General features: G+C 45.8%; 2 protein-coding genes across 2 annotated transcripts in view; one reads left to right on the top strand and one right to left on the bottom strand.

The window, feature by feature from the left end:
• The window catches only part of LOC149332125 (beta-1,4-glucuronyltransferase 1-like), a 317,740-nt gene that overhangs the window by 111,781 nt on the left and 184,498 nt on the right, over positions 1-21,461 (top strand). The window lies entirely within an intron of this gene.
• Positions 13,825-18,077, bottom strand: LOC149332128 (uncharacterized). Its single transcript, XM_089555700.1, has 4 exons — positions 18,008-18,077; positions 16,233-16,347; positions 14,679-14,782; positions 13,825-13,892 (listed from the first exon to the last, which is right to left on the bottom strand). The coding sequence occupies exons 1-4, from the start codon at positions 18,075-18,077 to the stop codon at positions 13,825-13,827; spliced, it is 357 nt and encodes a 118-aa protein (XP_089411826.1).

Consider the following 21,461-nt stretch of genomic DNA (forward strand, 5'->3'; position numbering starts at 1 on the left):
TGGTGCGCCTGCACGTTTTTCTTTTTTTTTTTACTTAAAACCCTATAAACTAAGCTGTCAGTGAATATATGTTAAATTACACATCGTTTCACTGCACATTACGCAGTTTGGTATTGCATCGGCTTTTCTTCGGCACAGTTTAAACGTTTAGGTGTTAACATGTTCACTATTCTTCGTTCTAACCGGCGAGCATTTCTATAGACGCGCCGTATTTTCTGTGTGTCCATTTTTGTTGACACAAATTCAAACAAAAACCGGTTCGGCCCTCACCGAACTTGTGTCGGATGCTTCTGACAGGGGCTAGTGAGATTTGTCGATCGAAATCCTCTTAACGGGGTTTGAACACTGCTCTTTGTTTTAGGGTTCCTGTTTGTCTTAGGCGTTTAAGAAATGGACGTTGATATTAAGTACTTAATATTGTATAGAGAAACAGATATATCGGCATTCTGCTGAAAGTTCGTGACATTTTCTTTCGTAAAATGTTCTTTTATGCTTTTCAGATGGTGAGGTACGCGCTTATAGTCGCCCTTTTACAAAGCATTCAAAGCAGTTTCCCGCAAGCTTTCCTAACGAAGGCCCGACGAGCTGGCTAATTACCCAGGCACGCATATATTAGCATAATTAAGACTAGCGAAAGCAGCGTGCAAACGTAAAACTTTGGCGGTGGGTAGTAAGGCGGGTTCCAAGCGTGCCCAGAAAGCTGCGCAGGAAAGAAAAGTAAACAAAATATAAACAAATACGAGATGGTAGACGGGTCACGGTTGCGGTAAGCGGTTTCAGTGACCACTACCGCACCGCAGTTCGTGCTCGAGCGAGGTCTTGCGCACTAAGACCCCAGCCTCCCGCAAGTTCTGTTTGAAGAACTGGCGTGCCCCCGTCGTTTGTGGGGGGAGTGTCCTTTATGCTGCGTCGGCTTGTCTTTCAAGGCGAGCTCGGCAAAGGTAGAAGGTAAGCCGCTCGGTCTTCGCGCGTGTTGTAAAGCCTTGCATCTTTCTTGTTCCGTGACCATGTTTTTTGCTTCTTTCTTGTTGAGCTTAGTTGCCGCCGCTAGCCTGCTTTTCAGAAATGCTCTTAATTGCCACCAAAGTTGTGCTCCCCCCCCCCCCCCCCCCTCCACTTCTACTGTGCTAGTAACTGCGTGACCCATAGCCTAAGTTTCGTGAGAAAAATGAAACCGCTTCAAACTGTACGCCCCCCCCCCCCCCCCCCGCCTCATTCAGGACTCGCTTTCTTTCTTTCCTCCTTTCTGTCGCTCTTTTTCTTTCGCTCTTTCACTCCACTGTTTGATGCGTGCGAGCCTGTTGAAGGGGTTTTGGTTGCGTGTTGTTTCTCCTTTTTTTCCTCATTCTGTTTTTCTTTTCTTCTTCAGAGTGCCGCGAGAGGAAAACTCTTTACGCCGGAAGTATTTATCCGATTATATTTTTTTTTCTGAGGGGGTGGAGAGGTGAGCGAGTTGGGTGAAGTTGAGTTCCACCTGTGGACCTTCTTTTTGAATGGCTCGAGAGACTTGGAAATGAAGGGGGCGTTTCTGGTATGGAGCTCGTATTGCAGGTTTGACATCAAAGCACTTCGCGCAGACTCTTGGTCAGCGGGGGCTTCGAAGCCCGATTTTTTGGACATAGTTCTGTGGGGACGCTTCCATGGGCGGTGATTTTTTTTTGTCGGATAAATTTTTTATTTTTATACGTTTTGGTTTCGCATATGAATTACTATGTTTCAAAACTCCGACTTGTTTATTTACCTGTTAGTAACAGTTACAAGCTTCGCGCCTAGTTTTTTATTTTATTTATTCCTTTTTTTGTGTAGTGAGGGAAAGAATTTCAGTCCTCGCCGACCAGAGTTCAACGGGTGGTTAACCTTCACTCGGACTCGCATTTTTTTACTTCACGGCGCTTTGACTGTGCAGCTGTTCTCGTCATGTTCTTAACACCTTGCCTTCTTGCCACTGGTTCAGGCGAATCATAGCTTGTTTTGCGACTATTCATTCGCAGCCTGTTTGTTGTTGTAGGTTTTCTTTCTCTACGTAATAGAACTCTCATTTTACAGTGGAATAGCTCCATAAGAGGCGTTTATTTTTTTTTTATGCTGTCCACATTATCGTCTTAGTAGCAGCACCCATGTTTAAGCGGAAATTCCAGTGACGTCACTGCTCTGGGATCACGTGACCGCCATATGACCGGTGGGAACGGAGCTCCACCTTTTTCACTGCAAATACTGACCAATGAGAGTGCGCCTCCTCTAGTCACGTGATACAGGGAGTAAATGCAGACCCTCTTTAAGAATGAAGAGAAGGATAGAGTTTGGTATAGCTGTCGCTATCTTTTCTTAATACCGGAAGCACATACTTTGGAACCTTCATTTAAAAGGACACATGAACAGATGTTCTTTTTGTTGTAGAATGTTAGCTGTTTTGTTGATTCACGCTGTAAGAGCCTCCATCTGACAATGACGCTTTTGGTCGGCATCCTTTAGGCTGTACAGGAGTGGACATTTTGCACAGCGCTTCTTATCCGAAAGGTGACGTCTCTTTACAGCGCGACTCGACTGTACAGCCAGTTCCGGAGAGAACGTGTGCCAAATTTCGTGCAATTTTGTGCAACTGTGCATTGGTGGGGAGCGACGCAGAACATCATGTATTTTGAGTGGCGGTGAGAAAAAAGGCCAATACCGGCTCCCCTCTCTTCCTGGTCACGTGACCTTCGCTGCTTCCTGCGCACAACGTGGCTTTTTTGCCGTACACTGAATTAGGTAAATGGTATCGCACTTAAAAGGCTTTCTTTTTTTTTGTGCTTCGCCTTCCGGGCGCAACGTCGAGCCCCGGTACTTTGTTCGCCTCGTACGAAGCCGATTGCCTTCCGACGAGCTCGCGGACCCGTATGCACGTTAGACCGTGTCCCCGAGATGAATTCGGGAGCTGCAGCCAGCCATAAGTCGTCTGGCTTCAGAACTTGGCTACTTAAGCATGCACGCTTAGAGCCGCATTGAAATGCAAATTCAGCGTCTCCTCGCTCCGACTCGCCCTGACGCTATCCTAGCCTAGAGTTCCGATCCCTTTCGCGACGCTTAAGCGGATTCGGGTTTCCTTAAACGGATTACGGTTCCTGCATTCTGAAAATCCTTTTTGTTTTTTATGTTTTTTTGCTTAGCCACATGGGTCGTCTGCTCGCATCGACGTATTGCGGCACTCGAAGACTTTGAGCATTGTTTCGAGTCTCGGGCGGCTGATCCCACCACCTCCTTTGCTTCGCCCTTTTCCTTTCAGAGGCTTTGGAAGGCTTAAGTCGCGACGGAGTGAGGTGTATTAAAGTTCTGGTGTTCTTCGCTAAAAGTTCGGCTGCAGCGTGTCGGATGGGGAAGGAAGGGCGGGGGGATTAGGTGGGGCGTGTTGCTAGAATTTTAATCTTCTTCGTTGCCGCCTCGGTACTTTAAACCGGGCCGCTTTGTACACCATTAATCTCTGTTCCACTTAGACGTGGTCGGTTTCACTCAACTTACAGCTACAACATCTGTTCCACCATATTTATTTTGGAACGATGCTAGTGTAAGTTTTTTTTTTATATGTCGAACGCAAGTGTTTTCAGCGCGTCACTTTTGCCGCTTTCAGTGGAACTTAAAGGGTCAGTCTACTGAATTTTATCGACCATATTTTCTTTGCGGAAACCGATAGCTCTATACTCAAATTACCGTTTAGCCAGCTGTGGTGCCAAGAAGTGCGGTAGAACATTTTAAAATAGAATTTATTGATGTGGGAACACATCTGTATGAGATGGTAGTCTCATCTGGCAACCATCTGGATTTCCGCCGCGCGGCGACAAACATAGAGGCGCCCGTCGAAGCCGGACCTCTCGCTTCGGACTGAATTCTCGTTGTTGCTGCCTTTTTCAGTGCGCTCACTGGCCATAAATGGGGCGCCGGTCTTTCGCTTCGTCTCATATCGCCTATAAGAAAACACATAAGAGATAAATTTGCTTTATTTTAATAATTAGAGTGACGATTCTGCCGCTCCTAGGCTTAAGTGGAGAGTCGGTTTGTTTACAGCAATGGTTCCCGTCCTGTCAACCAAATGGCGCCACTATAGGCTGAGTTTATTTTTGCGTCTCTGTTAGCATACGCTGAACTAAAAGTGGGAATGTGCCTGCGCTTTGCGTACGTGTAACTATAAATATTCATGTGATTCACAGAAAAAGCCACCGGTATGCCTTCTACAGTTTACTAGAACAAAACGTGCGTTTCTCTGACATTGGGGCATACAAATGGTACTTAGTATATTCACTTATGCTTCTACAAAAGAAGACTACCACCTTCTTGAACAAAATGAACGTTTGGGGTCACCACCATGTATTTTTACGCGACTTTTAACGCCGAAATAAAATATAAATTCCTGCCTAAACCGGGAGCAGTTCCCTCGTTATTGATGTTATAGGGGGCCAACTACCAGAATATGTCATTATTTATACACTCATCTCGGTGAGTAGACTGACCCTTTAAGTGTAACGCGCTGATTTAACAGAAGCAGCCCTATATTCGTTTTTGTTTTGTGGTTCCAGTTACTTCGCGTCGGTTACACTTACTACACGAACCGTTCCAGCTTGTCTAAAATTAAAACGTCTTAGCAGGGCCAGCGTAGGAAGGCGGAGTTGCGTGATGGTGTTTCGCACAAGTACGCCTCGTGTAATTCACTTTCTTTTGTTTTTTTTCTCTGCCGAGAGGGGTGTTGGGGAAAGCGGCGGCTATGTGTCAAGGATCAAGGGCTAACCTTTTGTCGCCAGTACTAAAAGTGCTGTAGTCGGTTCCATTTTCCTCTGTCTTGATTAGAGTGAGTCCGGCTGCCCCTTATAAACATAGTCGTTAGACTTTTGATAGATTTCTTATAGACTCTATTGCCTTCCTATAAATATTTACTTTTGTATATTCAAAGTCTATAGACTTTCTATACACAAAAGTCTACTAAAAGTGTATGGCCATAAATCTATAACCATCGGCGTGGCGGCAATGGACGGCCCTGCTTCGAGGGAGGAACGGGAGAAGGGCTGCCTGTTGAGGGCGTGCGACACCTCATGTCCGCTCTGCTTCCATGACACCATGCGCTGCTCCTTCGGGGTAGATGTGTCGTGTGAAGGTGACCGGAGCAAAGCCTCCGTCCACGCCACAGAATAATGCGGAGGTGTTAACAGTCTGTGGCAGAGTGCTGTTGCCGACCTTTCTGGTGATAGGACAGCATCGTTGCGGGCTGATCGGCAGGTTGGTGAGGCTGTCAGATTGCACTGCTGACTCAGTCGGCACGGCGCGGAACTCCGAAAGCGGTCGGAGTGGGAAGATCCTTCCTTACCTGCCGCTCATCGCTGAGTGCACCGCTCCGACCGGACGTCTCTGAGTGAACCTTGCCACGTGGGACAGGGCACAACACATTGTCAACTTTATTTTTGCAGCGACAAAGCATTCAGACTCTGATCAGCGCTAACCAAGAATTTTGTCATCGTACGTACAATACTATGCCGTTGCGTAGCGACCCCAGCTTACCCGAGTTACTACCCAAACTTACCCGGGTTACTATTCGAGTTACTCGGGTAAGTTCGGAGGAGCGTCCCGCCAGCTGCTCGAGAGGTTGCTCGGGAAGAAATTGAAATTGAACTTTATTCCGTCGAGGCGGAAAGGGACTCGAACAAAAGTGAAAACATAACACTTGACGTGGTTCGAGCCCCCATTTACAATGCATACATCAGTTGCACATTTACATGTATAGCAGCATAGTCACGAGAACATACACACATAGAAAGTGAGGCAAGACCTTCTTGTCTGAAAAGAAAAAATCGCATTTTACACAACAATAAAATATCCCCATCACATCAAGACCAGCATAATACACCTGAGAAAAGAAAAACATCATTATACAATTATAGCGAGCATAACCATCACTCTTGTTGTGTAAAAAAATTCTTCAGAGTTTGGGTGCTAACACTTTGGATATTAATATCGTGTTTATGGAGATAATTTAACAAGGTTGAAAGTGAATATTCGAGCATTTGACGGCTGATGGTTGTGCGTAAGAATGGAATTTTACAAATTTCAGGTGACCGCGATGTACATCTACCTTCTCTTAAACTTAGATTTGATATGGTTTGAATGAGGACCTCATTGTTTTGGACATCCTGTTTATATCTTTTAGACCAACATGGTTGTCGCTCAGTCCATCCAGGTGTATGTGATAGAAATGAGCCACCTACTTTCCCGTGCAGTGGCGCATCTCCTAACCGCTGCGCCACTGCGCTGGTAGGGGTACGAGGACTCAACGCCATCTGTTAATGTAAAGCCGAGAACTACCAATTCTACACATATATGGGCTTTAACCCACTAAATATATCACGTCATACCATTAAGGCTGAGCTTAAGTGCCCCCTGCAATTGAACAAAATAAATATTGCTGCCACTGGGATTCGAACCCGTGGCGGCGCGAACCGATCAGCTTCGCTGGCCAGTGCACGAGGGCACTACGCTACCACCGCAGCCGATCACGGTTTGTTGTTGTTGTTGTTGTAGCCTTTGACAGAATGGCACATACCCACACTGGGGGATCGGCCAAGAATCGGGAGGTAAAGCTTGCTATTCACCTGTACATAGGAAAGGCAAAAGAAAAGCACACGGGAGAGCAACACCGGGGGAGTCTACCACAAGGAGGGCAGGGAGTTAAAAAAAATAATAATAAAAAAGTTGGAGTTTGGATTGGAGAGAGAGAGAGAGATAGAGAGAGAAAAAAAGAGAGGTATTAATTCGAAATATAATAAAGCATAAAAAAGAAAATACTGTAAGCTTTATAAGGCAGTCGATGAGATTCCAGCAAGAAATTTTGGACAGCGTCACAAACAGACCTGTGGCTGAACCCAAGTGCGGTGGCGCCAAATGATAGCAAGAGTGGGCTGCACGCTTTGTGTTAAACTGCAACAAACTCTCGCGCTGCGCATTGTACGTCGTCGTATTCAACTAATACTACTACCGAAATAATGAACACACTCTCACTATGTGGACTGCACATCGTCGCCTTTCTCAACTAATGCTACTGTCGAAATAATATCGTCTCCAGATGTGCCGACGACCCAGCAAAGCAAAACCTTCCGTTGTGATCGGATGTGAATCATGGCTGGATGGGGATGTTAGCGATAGCGAAGTTTTTCCGAGTAACTATATCAGCTATCGAAAAGATCGAGACAGGCACGGAGGAGGCGTATTTATACTGGTGGACGTCTTAGTTAGTTCTCGTAAGATGGAAATTGATGTTGGGACATGTGAGGCAGTATGGGCTCAAATTAGACTTTTAAATGGTAAATTACTATCAGTTTGCTCGTTTTACAGGCCACCTGGAAATCAGCTTGAACCCATCAGCGACCTAACTGATATGATTGAAACTGTTAAAACTGACTGTTTAGTTGTTGGAGGTGACTTTAACATTCCTGAATTAGACTGGAGCTCAGGATGTCTTCCGTCTAGAGCCAATTCCGCAGTAGGCAAAGAATTGTTAAATCTGTGCAATTCATTCAGCTTATCCCAATTAGTGCTGCAGCCAACCCGTGGCAACAATGTTTTGGATTTATTATTCACTAACCAACCATCGGCAGCTTGTTCTACCCTTGTAGTGCCCGGTATCAGTGATCACAGTTGTGTTTTAGCGGAAATGAACTTTCAGTATGTTAAACTTGAAGACTGTGGCAATCGGCGCATTTACAGTTACCGAAAGGCAAATTTCCCCGAGATAGCCTGGGCACTTGAATCCTATGTCGATGTGTACGAAACATTGTCTGATTCACTCAGCGTTGATGAGCTGTGGCGCACACTGACAGCCAAACTTTTTGATTTGCGTGAGCAGCATGTGCCGTCATGGGTGATGACGAAACGTCGCAGCAAAAGCAAGCCATGGTTCACAAAAGCGCTGCGCAGAGTCGTTGAAAAGAGGCAACAACTATATGCGCGCTTCAAAAGAAATCCGTCGGAAGATAACATGGATCAGTTAAAAAAGATTACAAAGGATATGAATGCTTCGGTCAAAGAGGCTAAATTTACCTACTTTCAGTCTTTCGACATGCGTATCCAGGATCGCCCTAAAGAATTTTGGCAGTACATAAAAAGAAACAGAAAGGATGAATTGTCTATCCCGCCACTCGATCACAACGGAAGTATCGTTCATGATAATCTGGAGAAAGCCAAGTGCTTTAACACATTTTTCAGCTCAGTTTTTTCTGCTGAGGACGGCAATAGCCCTGCCGATTTTCGCCTTGCCTTGAACTGTACGGAACCCATGGAGAACATTGAATTTGATCAGCGAGGAATTGTGTCGCTCTTAGAACGCTTAAAAGATAACAGTGCCACCGGTCCGGACGGCTTACCCACGATCCTGCTCTCTTCTTGCGCTTTTGCGTTGTCAAGGTACCTTCAAATTCTTTTCACAAAGTCATTACAGGAAGGCTCCTTGCCTGATGAATGGAGGCTTGCTAATGTTGTACCTATACATAAATCGGGACCTAGGAATGTTGTTTCAAATTATCGACCAGTGTCCTTGACCAGTGTATTATGCAAAGTTTTAGAGCATGTGTTTTATACTAGTATTATGAATCATCTTAGTATACATTCATTATTAAATACTAATCAACATGGCTTTCGCAGTGGTTACTCGTGTGTCACCCAGCTTACCGAATTTGTACATGACCTGTCAAGTGCTTTAGATAAGGGATATTCTGTTGACTGTATTTTTCTAGATTTTAAGAAGGCCTTTGACGTTGTATCACATTCCTTATTAATACAAAAATTATACTGGTACAACATAAATGAGAACGTTATTAGGTGGATAAAGGAATATTTGAGCTTTAGGCGTCAATGTGTTGTTGTCAACGGGAAACAATCGCATGAGGTGGCTGTAACATCAGGGGTGCCTCAGGGATCCGTCTTGGGCCCATTACTGTTCATAATTTACATGAATGACATCTTTTCAGGTATTTCTTCATACATGCGTCTTTTTGCGGACGATTGTGTATTGTATAGAATTATTAACGATCAAAGTGACTGCGATGCATTACAACAGGATTTGTGTAAAGTGGCCCAGTGGTGTGAGAACTGGAGAATGCATATTAACTTACAAAAATCTGTACATATGTGTTTCACTAAAAAGAAGGTTCCCCATATTTTCACTTATAACATAAATAATAGCAGACTGCTTTCAGTGTTGGAATTTAAATATCTTGGTGTATATTTAACAAGTTCAATGTCTTGGCATCGTCACGTGCATTTCGTGACTGCCAAAGCCTGTCGTGTTTTAGGTTTCCTGCGACGTAACGCTAAACTTTTCCCTTTAAAGACTAAAGAACTGCTGTATAATACAAATGTTAGAAGCATACTTGAGTATGCTTGCACAGTCTGGGATCCGAAAACCTTGCTTGACGTTCAAAAGCTAGAAAGAGTTCAGAATTTGGCCGTTCGTTTTGTTTTCAATAACTATGGGCGTTATTTTAGTGTAACGAGCGCGAAAAAATCTTTGGGTTGGGACTCACTTCAAAAACGTAGGAAAGTACTGCGTTTAAAATTATTTCATAATATATTTCATTCTAGAACTGGAATAGACAGAACCAAATATATAGCCAACCCTGATTACGTGTCTTTACGTAGAGATCATTCACTTAAAGTTAAAGAATACAGGTGCCGGACTGACCTTTTTAAAATGTCTTTTTTCCCCAAAACGGTTTCGGAATGGAACAAGCTGCCTGAGGAAGTAGTGTCCATATTATCAAATGATTCATTTTCTTCCATGCTGTGACATTTGTTTGTGCATAATAATTCCGTGTTCTTTCTATCTCATTGTTATCTTCTTTTTTTGTAACCACCTGCACGCGGTGGCATTTGTGTACTTTTTCTTCTACCCCCCCACTGTAATGCCAGCCAATGGCGCTGTGGGTATGATGATAAATAAATAAATAAACCGTGAGTCGGCCAGGCTAAACACATGCTTTCTCACGTCTACTCGGTGTAGCTACAGTAAAACCCTACCGCATCTTATTTCCTAGCGTCCCACGTGGTCAGAAACGTCCACTCTTACACCTGATTCGCGCTCATCCCATCTCTACCTGGTGTCGACGACATAAAAACGACCACATGTCACGCCGCTCCAGCAACGCGTACCACCACCGATAAGAAATTCGGCGGGAGAGGTGTGCGTCGCGGCGGCGACGTTGGACAAAATCCTTCAGAAAGATGCGCTCAATTGAACGCCTCCCCCCTGCGAACCGCGAACATCAAAAGGCATAATACATACGCGGAGGTCGGCCCTCTTATGCTTGTGTTCGGGGAGGACACGCCTTCGGGTATCAAAATCCACTCGCCCGAGCGTGGATTCGCGCTTTGTGTCTCGAGAAAAGAGTGATAGAACGAAGGAATTGAAGAATGGACAGAGGCAAAAAAAAATGAAGGAGGAAAAAGGGTTTTGCTGGTGTCGTTCTTTTGTTGTCCTTTGAAATTCGCTTCTGCACCTCTTGTTGCCATGTGGAGCGAATTGTGGTTTCTTTTTTTCTGTTGCTTGCGTTTTGTTTGTTCGCATCAGCGCTCGTGCGTCTCATCACTCTTTCCTCTTTGGAAAAGCGCGCTTGTGAACCGCGGAGGTATCAGCCGCGCGGCAGAGTGGAACGGACGTGTTCCTCAATTTTGTGGATTTGAGGTAAAAGGGGATTGACAGTGAAATTAGTGGCTCACTTTCTCCGAATGGGGTGGGAAATGTTGGGAGCTAGGATTTCCGGCCTTTTTTCGACGTTAAACTGTGAAGCGATGGGGCAAAAATATGCTTAGGAGGCGGGCTTAGTGTGAGAGAAACAAGGTAGTGAGAGCTACAGGGGGGCTAAGCCACCTCTCCAAATCATGATTTACCAACGAGTCCAAACTTTCACTTTGCTAAAGAAAAAAATGACAGAATTTGCCGAAATTCTATAAACGTGCAAAAGAAGTACTGCATGAAAGTTAACGACGACGATGAAGACTGAGAATTCTCTATCTTTGTCTTCGCGCCGCAGATGGAAGTTGATGTTGCAGTTAGCACGAGGCGTGTTGGGCTGCTGCGATGAACCGGAGTGGTACTCACTCTTAGTGCTGTGTTGTTCATTGCCTTTTTTTTCTGGTTCTTTGTTGCTTAGGTGTGTCTTGTTATGGTGTATTAGCAATGTGATCCGAACTGACTCTCTTCTCGTGCTTCGTTGCTTATGTGTGTTGATGCGCCATTGTCTTCTTAACGAGTGTAGACAGCTCATGTACATAAAAAATCGCATCGTTGCAATAAATAACATTTAGAAAAAAAGCGATGGCCTGTGCTCTCGGATATTTATTGGATTTATTTCTATTTGCTTCTTTTACTTGGCACAAACCCACAAACATCCCAAGATCTTGCTCGGGGCTTACCCATCGGAATAGTGATTTCGCATTAATATGCCTTGGAACATAAGGCCACGGAGCAGTCTAGCATCGAGGCTGGTATATGTGGTATGTAGAAAGTCAGGTAGTCCTTCCCAACGTTACTAGACTACGTTGGTCCTTCCGGCGAAACATCTGAGGTTGGTCGACAGTCGTTGATATACGTCGTCTTCTAGTCTCGAAGAAAGGGTACATAAATTGTCCAGGTAATACGGAGGTCAAAATGCAGCAAACTACGCATGCGCGAGAAAACATTTGCGTGAATAGTACTGATCGCATGCACATCACAATCAAACAAAAGCAAGCTACATTGGAACGGGCGGTGTACACGTTTAGTATTGAATTGTGCTACGGAAGCTGGAACCTATGCATTTTATAGTGGGGGACGTCTTCGACGAATGCCACAGCCGATGGTGGTGCGTTTAGGCCGCGGCTTAGATGCGTGGCGCGGTTCTTCATGCATGGATCTGCATTCTACGCCAGAAGGCGATGAATCGTCTTTTGCTTTGCTTCTCACTTGTCCTGGAAAGACGCCGCGTTAGTACTAGGCATTCACCCAAAGTTCGCGCGCGGATATTTGTTATAAATAAAAGAAGGAAACTGTAGGCTACTACTCATTCGCGCGTCGCCTCACTCCTCCGACGGATTCCAGCGTCTGAGTGAAATCGAAAAAAAAAAACTAACACACACACAAAAAAAAAAAACGGGATGCGCGGCGTGCGTCCGCTCCAGGTGCGTCTGACGCGCGCCGACCACTTTTTAGACATGTGACGCGTCGTCCCCCCGCGGGCGCTTCTCAAATTTGTGTGTACTGTCGTTGGTGGCGCTGCGTACGTTTTGTCTTCAGGTTATTCCGGTCCATTTCTCGTTTGTTTACTTTGTCGTGCTACTTTCTGTAACTTTATTTCTAGCGCCTTCCAGGAAAGCGGGCTTCCTCATACCACGTTACATCGAAGTCGTTTGTTTATACCATTCCCTCAGCGAGACTTCGATCTGCGTCACTTCTTACGCGCCTTCACGCACTTTGCTATTGCTCTGTCTTTACGGAGGAATACTCGAGATGCGGTTTTGGCGGCCGACGGGAGTGGTTATTTATACGTTACTGCGTTCTCATTCTTACGTTTTCTGTCCGAGAACTTCAGGAATGTTCGCTATGCCTTCCGAAGCGGTTATCGCAAATAACGTTTCGGATGGTAGCGCTCTCTTATATATGTCGTCCTTTCTACTGCCACTTCGTCCGGCAAGGACGGCGACATCTTGTGGGCTATTTTTGCGCTAGTTCACGCCACGCCTTGAGTCGGCGCGCTCGACTACGCTGTCGCGCGTTATTCGTCGAGTTGCGTGGTTGTTTGTTCGTTGTGTTCGGCCCGCTTTATATTTTGGAGGGCGAATTCTGTTTGCTTGTTTGTTTATTTTCGTTTAATCTTTCCTTCGTTCTTTTTTTTTTCTGCTTTTCACAGCGCACCAAGGCGCCTCTTGCGATGTCAAAGGCATCCTCGCGCATGTCAAGACGCGAGTCTTGGCGTTGAGCTCGTCATCAGATTCCGAGGCGATGTGGCGCTGCGGGAAGAGCCGTCATGCGCGTTCGGATAAAACAAAACAAAAAAAGAAAGATCCGCGGTCGGGTGCGCGGAATGTGCTGAATGTTCTCCCTAGTGTAGGAAAGGGGCCTCTCTTCCCTCCTTCTTTCCTTTCCTTCTCTCCCCTCATCTTTGGTGACGAATGACGTTGAACGACCGACGTAGTTCGCGCGGTGAGCTCTTCTCGCTTCTTGAAGTTAACGACTACTGGGGTTGTGCTGCGCGGGTGCATGTCAGCCAAGTGAAACGAAGTGTGCGCTTTTACATATACGGTACATCTCGTTAGGACGAGTCACCATAAGACGGTATCGGGCAGTTCTGCAGACTCGTTTATTCGTGTCTTTCGGGACCTGACCTTGTGAGTCGTCAGAACTTGCCCGCCGTGGCAGGGGACATATTAATGATTGGTCGAGGGAGGTCATGTGACCTTCTGACGTCATGACGACCAGCCCACCGTGTTGTGAGCAACCTAGTCAGAGAATTGAAATAAAAAATGTGATGTATGCAGATGTGAGCACGGTAAAATGCGAAATCTATTGTTATCGCTTTCCATTCGTACGGTGGCCTAACCATCCGCATAGTTTTTATTTTTTTTTTCACCTTTATTACACAAAATCCAGGTACTGCACTTCCAGTATGGCACATTCCAGTATGGAATGTTGCAGCATACGCTTGCTAACTCGTTGAGCCCTTATTTCTATTGGTTTCGCTCTTGCTTTTTCAGGAACTATATGGAAAGGCAAGACATGACAGCGTTCTCCCCGCACTAATTCACCGCGCGGTGACGCATTTGATTCGGGGCTGTGACGTCTCACTTCGATGGCCTTGCTTTTGGTCGTCCGGCGCCCCAGGGTTTTTTGGAATGTTTCCTCAGCGGACCTGTAGGCGGCAGATAAAACAAAAGTGACGAAAATGCATTTTTCTGACAGGACTGCATGGTAGCGCAAAACTTTTCTTGTGACAATTTCTACGTTTTAGCGTTGCCAGTTTCGAGCTTGCTAGAAAGGCACTCTAACGTGCTGAAGGAGGTATTTCGTTTGTTTCGTTGTCGCTAATCGTTACAAGATCCACAGTGCGTACAGCTCTCTCTGTCACACCTTACAGGGAGTACATTGAAGGAACCACAGTGCTATGGAGGGTGCGGCATCTGCGGTCCCGTGGTCTGGGCGGGCGTTGGATTGTTAGTTTTCTTTTTTTTTTTATCTTTTCTGAACAGCTCTCTTCTAGACTCGGGATCAGTTTACCTCCATCAAAATTTCGACGCAGAGCTGAAAATACATTCGGTTTTTGAGCGCGGATTATGTGTTTCCTTTTATACTGCTCGCTCATATACTCGGCGTGAGATATTTCGTTGACGCGCATCAGGTAGACTCATTGATTGAGAGTGAGAGGAGAGCGCCCTTCTTCTACTCCCTTTTTTGAGCGTCATCTGGTGGCATAAGCCGGTACTAAAAAACCAGCTATATAGATGCGAAGGATCGCCGTACATTGCATGCGTGCCCAATGGGCCGCGTACTGTGTTGCAATTTAAAGAATTCCGGTGGTTTGTCACTTACGTGTTAGCGGGTTTCAATAGCTAACGTCTCGTCAAAGGATGCATCGATCGTTTTCGTCATATATCGGATGATAAGCCTTCTGACATCAGCGCCTATCGGGAGTACGCACCCAGTGTTAAGGCCTCCATGAGCATAGCTTCGTAGTCGGCAGAGTTGTTGGTTAGGTCTTGGACTCTTTCCCCTGGCTTCTCGTCTCGGCCCAGGTCCCAGATTCTGCGAAAGGTGCAGAAGTGCAGCTATTTTACGAAGAAATAAAAAAGCACTCCAGGTGTCTGACTTCACGATGGAAACCTCAACCAAGCCTAAGGGAAGGGACCAAAGAGGGAGTGAGAGAAAAAGGTGGCGAAGCGGAGGGCTGCGGATTTGTTAATGCGACAGTATTAGAAACTTCATAGGGTCAAAACGCGTCGTCGGTCATAAAATTCGCTTATTGCCGGGAAGGAAGTGACGTCATCAGGCCGGAGCATTCTCATTGGCTGGATGGGAGTGACATCATCGGAGCGGATAAGCCTCGTTGGCTGGACGGCAGTGACGTCATCAGGAGGGAACATTTCCATTGGTTGGAGGGAAGTTACGTCATGGGAGCGGATCATTCCCTTTGGCTGGAGGGCAGTGACGTCATCAGGAGGGAACATTTTCATTGGTTGGAGGGAAGGTATACGTCATGGGAGCGGATCATTCCCTTTGGCTGGAGGGCAGTGACGTCATCAGGAGGGAACATTTCCATTGGTTGGAGGGAAGGTATACGTCATGGGAGCGGATCATTCCCTTTGGCTGGAGGGCAGTGACGTCATCAGGAGGGAACATTTTCATTGGTTGGAGGGAAGGTATACGTCATGGGAGCGGATCATTCCCTTTGGCTGGAGGGCAGTGACGTCATCAGGAGGGAACATTTCCATTGGTTGGAGGGAAGTTACGTCATGGGAGCGGATCATTCCCTTTGGCTGGAGGGCAGTGACGTCATCAGGAGGGAACATTTTCATTGGTTGGAGGGAAGGTATACGTCATGGGAGCGGATCATTCCCTTTGGCTGGAGGGCAGTGACGTCATCAGGAGGGAACATTTCCATTGGTTGGAGGGAAGTTACGTCATGGGAGCGGATCATTCCCTTTGGCTGGAGGGCAGTGACGTCATCAGGAGGGAACATTTTCATTGGTTGGAGGGAAGGTATACGTCATGGGAGCGGATCATTCCCTTTGGCAAGAGGGCAGTGATGTCATCATGCAGGAGCATTCCCATTGTTTAGAGGGAAGTATCTTCACCAGACCAGAATTGACGTCACTTCAGTGAAGGCATAAACAGCTGCCTATGCTATCGCGTGGGCAACACGCAACGGAATTAGGTGTCCCTGTGAATTTTCTCTGCCACGCGAGGTTCTTTAACGTGCCCTGACACCGCTCACCACGAAGGAGTTTTTTGCATGTCGCCTCCTTGGTAATGCGGGCACCGCGGTCGGGCTTCGAACCCGCGTCCTTGCGCTCAGGAGGCCAACGCCGTAGCGACCGAGCCACGCTGGGGTGGGTAAAGAATATATACATAGAAATATTAAACGAGGATAGGGCATACATAAGATGGAGTTTCAAGTTCAGCCATTTCTGTGTTTGTGTGGTTACTTATCGCTCACTTATCGATCGACCTAATGGCTATCAGGTCGCGCACTTACATTTCTGTGTACGGTAGAAGCGACCTCTTCGCACGCCCGACGACCCCGCTTTTTCCTTGGGCCTCCAAGCCAAGCGGTGGGCTCGTCGTACTGTTGACAGCGATACCAGAGTGGCCTGCAGCAAGCAGGAGATTGCGGCTCGCTGTTCTCTTTATGAAAGGTTTTTATTGCATGAACCATGTTACCGTGCATATTCAGTATTCGGAAGGGGGTCCTGAAGCTAAATACCATAGGAAGGACCCCGTTGTTAGTACTAAGAAAAAAAAAATCATATAAATGAAGAAAAAAAGCAGTCGCGGCAAGAAGAAGAAATGGAAAAGCGAAAAATTGACACTGATTAGTAGACAACTAATTGGATGTAAACTATCCGGAATTAAGTGCGAGAAAGAAGTAGAGAACGCAAATCATCTAAGGATCCAACAGGATTCATTGAGTGTATCCTTTTGTCCAGCATGTTGAAAACTAGTTGCGAGTAGGGGAGTTCGAGAATTCGTTGGCTAATTTACGTAGTCCAAATAAGCGGTTCTCATCTTCGTCGCTTATAGCGTGGCGAGATTAGCGTAGTTTTTGTCGCAAGGTAGCGAGCATAAAACCCCTGCTTTCTTTTGTCTGGAGTGTTAGGGCAGGATTTAAAAATAGAAGCTACAAAATAAGAGAAATGATGCATCAGCACTAAGGAAGGGACTTAGGGAACGAGACAAATACAGTATTTCGCTTATGGAATCTACACCTGCGTATTATTTCGGCCTGCTTGGGCCTTTGAGACTGAGCCAGTCTCAGTCGTAGAGGCTGAGCCAGCGCAGCTGATTTTTCAAGCGCTATCACATATCGCACAGAATTCCAACAAGTATACATCGCTAACTCGAAGGGCGTCTGCAGAACTTTCTGCAGCCTACCGTTTCCCCCATTCTCGATGGCCGGTAATTGGGAAGGCGGTTGGTTAACACCACAAATGCACTATTTGTCATCTTTGTGGTATTTGTAGTATTAAACAAAAATTAGAAACAACAAATTAGTGCTAGGCTTGGAGAACAAACATTGGATTTTATTAATTAACGAAGAATTAAGCTTAATAAGCAAAATGCGATAAGTTACTATCACCTGGGCGTGCTAACCAAGCTGTGTAGTTGTTTTCTGCTAGTACATAAAAAATATCCGAAATTCTGAGGGTTGGGGGGGGGGGGGGGGGGGGGGGGGGCAGCCGTTTCTCTTGCCCATGGCTAACTCTCTCAATAAGAATAAACATATATGCGCAGCATTTATCAACTCTAGGAAAGTGTCCAATACAGTGCCATATCACTTACTAATTAAGCTAGCTCGACTGAATGTGCAGACTCAAATTTAGGTTTGTATACGAAATTTAAAAAAAAATTGTTCTGGGATATGGATGAGAGAAATGTTTGCAAATCACAGCTAATGCGTTTTAATTCAGGGATACCATATAGAACAGCGTTTCAAGACCACTATATTGTTTTGGTTTGTATATATTATGCGGGGCAAAATATTGCCTGACTAAGAGACTACTGCGTTGTGTGCGTGGAAATAAATTCATCATCTTATGTCCTGCAGAGTGACCTTGATAATGACGCTAACTAGTGCCAACGCTGCAATATGAGCCTGAATATCAGCAGGTGTTGCCGAACTGGCCTTTCGTTGCACCCTTCTTTAACTGTCCATTTGACGCTATTCAGTTTTTGGACTTCTCTTATGCCTTCCTCCGTTCAGAGGCCTGTAAGGTATGATGAATGAGTAACAATAAACAATGCAACGTTCACCAGTGTCAGGGCCGATTGTCAACAGCGTTGTGGCGAGTGCGGAGAGGAGGACCCGCAGCGCCAAGGCCATGATGATGTCGAATATCGTGGGCGCAGCTGTTCCAGTCTCATTCACAGCAGGGCAGCCAACAATTCCTTGTCATCACGAAGCGAACGCTATTATAACTTTTATGTTCGGGGAAGAATCGTAGGCTCCAGAACTCATTTCAGTCTTTCTTTATCTAGTAATTTTCTAACTTCACAGCTGCACGTCTCCGCAGTTGCTTCTATTGTTTATTTGCGGACGGTACTTTTTTTCTTGATGCGTCATTGTTGATTGCTATACCGAAAAAGCCATTGCCATTGTGTTTGTTTTTATGATGGGCTTTGTGTCAAATTAGAACGGTTCCATCATCATCATCATCATCATCATAATTTATTTTACCCTTAAAGGCATCTGTTGAGGCATTACATAAGGGGGGGGGGGACAAAGCAAATGCAACTGAGAATAATACGTTAATACAACGTTCCTTGTTTAGTTACACCTTTTTCCTTTATTTTGTTTTGTATACAAATTATTTCCCTTTTTTCTTTACAGCTAAACCAGATGTAAACGCCAACTAACGCTGCAGTTGCGGCCGTATAGTGCAAACATTCAAGAAACCTACAGTCCGTCAAAAAGCTATGGGTACACTTAAGTCACCTGAGGAGTGGAATGCGATACTATTGGATTTCGCATTTTTTCGCAGCTTCGTTTGCATCTTCTGCGTTTGTTTGCGTCAGTTTTTTTTGCCACTGTCGGTCCATCAACCGGTATACTCTGACTGCTAAGTGCTGTAGCAAGTATCTGCTATGCTGTGATGGTGCCGACTTTTGCATAGATCGCAGTTTTTTAGGTTTTAGATTTCGATTTCCTGCCTCGGTTTCTGTCTAGAAACTAGGTTGCTCACAACCCGGTGAACAGGCTGTGATGACGTCACAAGGTAACTTGACCTCTCTGGACCAATCATTAATTCAGTTGCCGCGAGGCTGCTCACTATCCAGTGGCCAAGCTTTCCACCTGCCACTATGCGCAGGTTGTGACGATTTCACAAGGTCACGTGACCTCTTTCGACAAATCAGGGTGGCCCAATAGGGCAGGTTGTTATGACGTCACAATGTCTCGTGACCTCTCTCGATCAAGCGGATTTCGTGGCACCGGATATCGTCGGGGTCCTGGTGTGACGACAGCTTTGATGCTATGACATTAAAAATGTAGAAGCATTTTTCAAGCATAAACTAACCTGTCCAATATGTAACGTGGGTGTTTCATGGAGGGCGATGCGGTCGCCAATTGCTCGCAGTGCTTTTGCTTAATTGCTGCAAAGATGGCTGCTGTTGAAGTCTTTTGGTGAAAACAGCACTTGCAGGAGACGGCACTTAGGTAGGGACTCAACACGACACAACGCTATAGGTACACAACACTAGAGACACAACAGCATCGTGTTGTGTCTCCACTTCTGCTCCGCCCTGTGTAAGCGCTGTTTCACCACAAAGCATCATGCACCAACGAGCTCCACTGTTTACCTCGTTAAAGGTGCCGCAGTGTTGAGAGGTGATTAAGAAGCTGCAGGAAGCCTGCGGCGCTATTTGAAAGGGTGTCGTAAATCTTCGTCAAAACTGTCGCGAGACTCTCATAAAACTGTCAGAGTGACAAAATTATGGTGACGTTGTCGACAAGCTTTGGGAAAGCGAATCTGTCGGAAGGCTCTCGCACTGTGTTGCAAGGCTGTAGTGTAGTTGTGCTGAGGCCCACACAGAGTTATCGCGTCGAATTTTCACGGTTTCTCGAGGTTATTGTGAAGCTGCTTCGTGATAAATGGGGCCGGGATGCCGCATTGCGTCTCAACGCTGTCTTACAGCCGCGGCGTGAATGTCAGAAGGGGGCGAAGCTCTTATCACTCAAAGGTAGCCAGGATTTTGCAGAAGTCGCTAGACGGCACAGCATTGCCGCAAGCAGTCAGGACAGTTCCGGTTACTTTGTTTTTTGGAACTATGTGGGTGTCTCCGCCACCTGTATGGCTAAACGTTAAGAGCTGTTCTTTGTCGGAATAGGATCATTTTGAAGGTGACTATTACAGTGAAGGTGAGAGATGCGAAACGCACTTAGGAGGCCTGAGAATGCGAACCTCGATGAACAAACTGACGTGGTCGGAAGGGAAGATAGAATACAATCCGGTTGATGCGTGAGGTTTCAACTTTGGTTGAGTAACCTTGGAACCTTCTTTTGAATACAGTTCACGTTTTTATTTACCGGCTTGCAAAAAGAAAGGGGGAATAGGTGTTGATTTGGTTTCAATTTAATACCGAAAATCGCGAAGTGATACTACTGGATGACATACTGTTGGGCTTCTATGTGTGTCGGTGATCGATGCTGACCTTTGTTTTCCCCTGTATTTCGCTTCTGGCGTCCCTCCTGTTCTTTTTTCTCATGCGTCCATACTAGAAATGACTAACTTCCATTACTTTTTGTGCTAGCTATAGATTTTGTACACTGGAGTGCCTTTTTCATACTTTGGTAAATTAGACATTTATTTGGTACCTGTGTTTTGCGGCATTATTGCCAGTTGCTTCTTGATTGCCATCACGTTATTTGCACTTGAAATGTTACTCTTGGAACTAATGTTTAGGCGGAAAACAGCGATCTTTTTACACTGGAAAACTAATTCATGACCATTTGTGTGCATGTGTTAAAAAACTGGAGCTTAGAGCTTCGTAGCTCTGAAAGCTTTCAGCCAAGAAGGTGAAACAGAAGTTGTGAAATAAAAAAAGTGAAATACGGAACCTCGGTCGCTGAAGAGCACTTTGACGGATTGTTGTGGAAAAAGCATGCAAACAGCAGACGATAGGCATTAATATTGTCACGTTGTAGTGACGGCAGTCCAGCGGTCAGGAAGACACCAACCAGTCTTGGAAACGAAGCTCTTTATTTGGGCTGACTTGCGCCCGCAAAATAACTGAATCACTCGGCGGCGGCGTAAGCAACAAACGTGCTCGTCGGTCGTCGAACTACGAGTGTCCGCTGCTCGCGGCATCGCTCAATTTAAAGCCGGCAAGGAAACTTCCAGATAGCAGGACAAGATCATCTACAGTAGTCTGGAAAAACCTAGATGCAGCCTTTCATGGCTGCGAACAATCGAGATTAGTCTGGTCGCTTCTCGCGTCACGAACAAAAGTGATAACAACCCTTTCCTGCAGCCTTGAGCGAGAACGAACAAACACTACAATGATACGTGGCATTACCCCCCTTCCAAAGAAGCATCGTCTCGATGCTTTAAAATGAAATTAAACACGGAGAATGCTTCGAGAACTTAGAGTCCTTTAGCGTTCTTAATAAGGTGTAAGGGCAGCGGTAAAAGCTTCAAGTCTGGCCGTGTCGTCGTCGTCGTCGCTGTTGTCGTCGTAGGGGTCGTCGTCGTCGTAGGGGTCGTCGTCG

The sequence above is a fragment of the Amblyomma mixtum genome, chromosome 8, assembly GCF_055824585.1.
Source record: "Amblyomma mixtum isolate Tamu chromosome 8, ASM5582458v1, whole genome shotgun sequence".
In the NCBI taxonomy this organism is placed as follows: domain Eukaryota; kingdom Metazoa; phylum Arthropoda; class Arachnida; order Ixodida; family Ixodidae; genus Amblyomma; species Amblyomma mixtum.